The sequence below is a fragment of the Temnothorax curvispinosus genome, unplaced genomic scaffold, assembly GCF_003070985.1.
Source record: "Temnothorax curvispinosus isolate PA1 unplaced genomic scaffold, ASM307098v1 QBEX01014123.1, whole genome shotgun sequence".
Classification (NCBI taxonomy): Eukaryota; Metazoa; Arthropoda; class Insecta; order Hymenoptera; family Formicidae; genus Temnothorax; species Temnothorax curvispinosus.
This window is the reverse complement of record NW_020223903.1, coordinates 46,349-51,466: the sequence shown is the minus strand read 5'-3', so window position 1 is coordinate 51,466 and position 5,118 is coordinate 46,349. Positions and strand designations below refer to the sequence as shown.

General features: G+C 43.6%; 1 protein-coding gene across 1 annotated transcript in view; it reads right to left on the bottom strand.

Annotated features, from left to right (window-relative positions):
- Nucleotides 1–1,405: 1,405 nt before the first annotated feature.
- LOC112464353 (integrator complex subunit 3 homolog) overlaps nt 1,406–5,118 on the bottom strand; it is a 9,795-nt gene continuing 6,082 nt past the window's right edge. Inside the window, exons 8-11 of the mRNA XM_025031297.1 lie at nt 3,490–3,728; nt 2,520–3,118; nt 1,888–2,449; nt 1,406–1,783 (exon numbers count right to left, since the gene is read on the bottom strand). Coding sequence (XP_024887065.1) covers nt 1,565–1,783; nt 1,888–2,449; nt 2,520–3,118; nt 3,490–3,728 — 1,619 coding nt within the window. The 3' untranslated portion in view covers nt 1,406–1,564. The remainder of the gene's footprint in view (nt 1,784–1,887; nt 2,450–2,519; nt 3,119–3,489; nt 3,729–5,118) is intronic.

Sequence of the window (5,118 nt, the reverse complement as noted above, 5' to 3'; positions counted from 1 at the left end):
ACTGAAAGGATTAATAAATTTTTCACTTTCGATGAATATTATTTTAACTCTGACCAACTTCTAACATTGAGAACAGAAATCCTATGGGTTTCAAACCTGGCCATGTATTATGGGAAACTTCTCGGAATGGATTCCGATCGAAATTATTTTCTCTAGAAAACACAAAGGGAAAAACTATTAGCAATTTCGATAAAAATCCATTCTGAAAAGTTCCATAATAAGTATCCCGTTTCCAATAAGTTTTCATCCAGAAATGGTACAGTATATACAGTATATATGGCGGAAAATGTAAAATTTTCTTTTAATCAAGCCAATTTTGGTCTGCGTTATGTTACAGTATTATTAAAATTAAACTATTAAATTGTTATATATATTATTAAATTTAATATACTATTAAAAATGTTACTATACTAAAACACACAACAAAACAAGCGCGCGCTACGTGCGCGCTATTAAGCTAATTATTATTACTTATTCATTTTCATTTTCCTCCTTTCTGTGACAATTACTAACTTTTTGTTAATTTGTGTTTACATATTTATATTTTCACTCATAGCTGAACATTTCCAGCTGTATCATTTCTTTCGAAGTTGTTCCAACCTCTAAACCTCTAAACATGCTTAGATAAAAAAAGTGTTATTTTTTACTACTTTGACTTCACACTACTCTACAACATATCCAAAGCCCATTAAAATAAGTGGGATAATTTCAAACGTTGCCTTGTAAATAAAAAATAAAATCGATATAAACTTAATATGTGATATAAAATTATAGATTTGTTACATGTTACATGTTCATGTTTCATATAACTTGAAAAAATTTTTACACTTAAAACGAGATAAATATATATTCAGGCATTGAATAGAAAGAAAGCAAAAAATCTAAGCGTAAAACATGCAATCAATACAAATAGATCTAAAGATACAATTTTCGAGATTTTTTTGTCTAAAATTTATGTTCGAGTTTTGTCCACGATACGAGTTTTAGTAATTTATTTGAGTATTTAGATCTACCTCTAGCATCGTGGACAATCTTTTTAGACATATCACACATCCAACTTGCATTAATTTTGATCGAGGAAGATGTTAGACAAAAATTACGTTTACCCAAAAATTTCATCTATCTGAAATACTTTTTTATGATAACGTAATAAAGTGTTACTGCATGAGTGATTGTATAAGCATGAATGTTGCGTTGCATACCAAGGTTTGTATAGGCCAGTATTTATAGTCCGATCTTATATTCAAGATCATCTTAAGCACGATCTTAAGTACGATTTCTGTACGGTTATTTTTTTATTTGATTAGAGTCTTATTAGGGCCGGTATTCATAGTCGGATCTTATTTCAAGACCGTCTTAAGTAATGTCTTAAGATGCTAGACGACTCTGTGATTGGTTCATAACATCTTAAGATTGTACCTTAAATATAAGATATGACTATGAATACCGGCCTTAAGGCCGTAACGACTAGATTTAAGATGATCATGAATATAAGATCGATTTATTGTCCCTTCTATCATACGTCCTTTCTAGTTGCAATATAAGATCGGACTACAAGTACTGTCTATACATTAATAATAATATTACCAGGATCTATGTTTGGAGGCAGACAAAATTCTTGAAAAGTTTCCCGTATCTTGCTTCTCAATTCTCGATCTAGCTTCGGGCTATCAAACAACGGATACAGGCTAGGCAAAACGCGTTTTTCCAAAATTTGTCGCAACGATGAAAATATGCCATTTCTCACTTTGTCCGTTAGCGCGGGATAAAAGTTTGGTATTATCTGTGAACAAGGTATAGAAATTTATAGAAATTTGTAGAATCTTTGTAGAAAGAATTTCATAACGAAAAAGTTTATGGTGTGATTAGGATACGAGTGCAACTTACTCTGCATAAAAAGTCTAGAAGTGTGGCAGTGACAGGTGGATGAGACCTCATCGAATTGTGCATAACAAGAATCGCTGGCTCAATGTTCATAATGTTATCTTTGTCAGGTTCGAAGAACAGCCAATCGTAGAACAGAGCCAGCTTTGCGTTGCTGGCAGCCACGGTGGAAGTGCACGTTGTGAATAACCAGCCTATTACTGCCCATCGCGGAATAATGTCGGAGCACAGCAGTTCGTTCGTAGGGTGTATGACTCCAACGATGAAGCGAATAAGATCGCACCTTAACGACTGAGATTCGGGTGTTGCCAAGTATTTACTCTGAAACCATTCCTGATATCGCTTGTGATTGCCGAAACGGACGTTGCTCGTCAGGAACACGAGTTTTCTCTCCATTTCTGGCGTCAAACGCGACTGTAGAAACCTTCTGGAGGTTCTGGTTTGCAACAGCTGAAGGACACCATTAAAATTTGGGCAGAGGTTTTTTGGATTGAGTAGTATATCCTTCCAGAGTGCTTCAAATTCCGATATTCTCGCAACGTTCTGCAGTAAACGAACCAAATCTCTGAAAAATACAATCGATCGCATTAGTTTTTCCGACGTCTAAAGCTTTCTAATCGCGCGAATATGTATACCTTCCAATGGCCAGGCAGTCTGCCATTCGTTCCCTTATCAGAGCTACGGTGAAGGTCACTTCCTTTTGCCGTAAACCAGCCAAATGAGGTGCATTGTGGTCTTCTATTAATCGTAAATACATGTACACAATTGATGCTACTAAAAAAGGAAATTTGTCCAACCACGGTCGATTTTCTTGAAAAATGTCTAAGAGGGCGTCAACTAGGAATAAGTTCCTCGGGGAAATATCCCCGCCCGCCGCATGCCTCAACAAACTCAAACAAAGATTATCCACATTAGTCACACTAGTCCGTATCATTTCCCTTAGCAACCACAGTAACTGGCTCCTGGTGACGTCATTTAATCTCAAATATTTATCTAGTACTAATTGATTGAGATGAAGCAGCACAATGGCTAAGCCATCTCGTGTGATCAGTGTCAAGTCTCTGTAACTTTTTGCGGCATTCTGCGGATCTGTCAAGATCACCACTAGTAAACCTAGGGAGACCTCCTCGTGCGTCTTGTCCTTGCACACAGCATTGTTTAACGTGTCGTGGATCTCCTTCTCCGACAGTCCCGTCGTCAGATTTTGCAACGTCGAGTGGCATCTCTCCAATTTCTGAAAACAAATCACATTGTACGATCCTAAAGAAAAAAATAAAAATACTTCAAGGGAGTCACATAAATTTCTATTTGGCTTTGAGAAACAAGTGTATCTTTGCGAGCACCAAGTGGACATTTCACGCGAAACAATCAAGGAGAAAATATGTATCGCGATCGAGGGAGAAAAAGGGCACGCGAGGGAGCAAAAAGGGCAAGGACGATCCGCGTGAGATCCGGCGAGTCTTCGCGCGGTTCGAATTCCGCGCGGAAACGCGCGTAGACGCATGTGGCGCCGCGCGCTCGCCAACGTGCGCGACTGTCGCAACAATGGCGGAGGGCCTCGCACCTCGATACGTGCCCAGTGACTATTTCAAATATTTATGTTACCTCTTCCAGCTCGTCCTTGTTCTCGATGCAGCTCGTGTTGAATAGCCGGGACGCCGGGGTCTTCGGCTGCTCCATCGCTCGCTGGCTGCGCCGCGGCCGGCCCGTGAACGTAATTCGCGGCCCCGTCGAGCCCTCAGCCCTCAGCCCTGTGCCCCTGGCCGCTTGTGCTCGCCTCCGTGCATCGTGATCGTCTCGCTGGCCTACTCGTTCGTTCTCTATCTCGCACTCCGTGTCTCTTTCTCTCTCTCTACCTATCTCTTTCTCTCTCCCGTCGCGCTCGCTCTCTCGCTCTCCCTCTCTCTCTCTCTCGCTTTCTCCCACTACGTCTCCCTCTCTTTCTCTCTCTCTCTCTCTCTCTTTCTCGCTCGCTCGCTCGCTCCCTCCGCCGCCCACTCCTCGCCGATCGCCTGTGCCGTCGTGCGCGGACCAGCCACCGTGTTTATTCCTCGTCTCGGCAGACCTCCCCGACTCCGTCTACAGCTCCGATGCGATTGCGCATTGATAGATGCGCCCAGTCGCCGAGAGGCTCCCGCTTCGTGTCACGATGCCCCCGTCAGCGCGCCCGGCGATCGTTGTTCACCAATCAGCGACCACCAGCCCGTACACACGGCGCGCTCGGGTGGGGTACGGTGGAAAAGTAGTGCGAACCCGCGGCAGAGACGGCTGCACGTGGGGCAACGTGGGGCGCAATGGGGTGACAAGGATATGCGTGTCCTGCCCGCGCGAAACATTCACGGAGAAGCTCCGAAATTTCAGGTGATCGATTTTTGACGCGCGATTTGACTCAACGAAATTCGATATATAAATGACGAAGAAATCTTGTGAGCCTCTCGTTAACTCGCTTTTCTGGTTTTAAGCCACTTCAATCACGAGCGATTCATCGACACGTGTCGTTTCGCATCGTGGGCTCCTTTGCAATGTAAAATAAGTCGCTTGTGTGGACTCGACGCGAGCCGTTTTGTTTGACAAAACGAGTGAACCGGCGGAAGGAACGTTACGCGGAGACCACGAAGCGAGGGGGTTGATATTTCCTTTATAACGCTCGCACCTGCGAGAGGTCCTCGGGAGAAAAGCCGTTCCGTACCGCGCGACTTTTTCGCCCTAGGAATTTTTTTCAGCGGTTAATCACCCGGCGGACAGCGGAGCGAGTAACGGAAAGCGCGTCTTCATGGTGGATTACGTTTTGCCGCTTTTGCGCACGTTGGCGCGGGGCACGGGGCTTTGTGCAATTACCGCGGGGCGCACGACGGAGTCGTGAACTTCGTCCTCCGTTCGCCACGCGTTATTAATAAGCACGTCGGAAGGTTGTAAATGAGGCGCGCCGGGAAAACTTTCGCGGTCCCGACAATCACGGGCTGTGTGAAGGGACGGGAAAATTGTTGCGACGCAGTTGAAAACTCGTGGATCATCGTCGCGAGAAGTTTGGAAAATCGTGGGTTCGTCGCGCGCGCGCGGAGTTACCTTCTTCGAGGCTTTCTTACTCGGAAAGTTGCGACGAAAAATGTAAGATGCGCGAGATCGATTAATTCATGAAACGTGACCGAGTTAAATTATTCTATTACAGTCGAGAATGACTCTTGGTGTAACGAAAATGATAAAAAAAATCCCAAAATTTGCTCGTCTCGACTT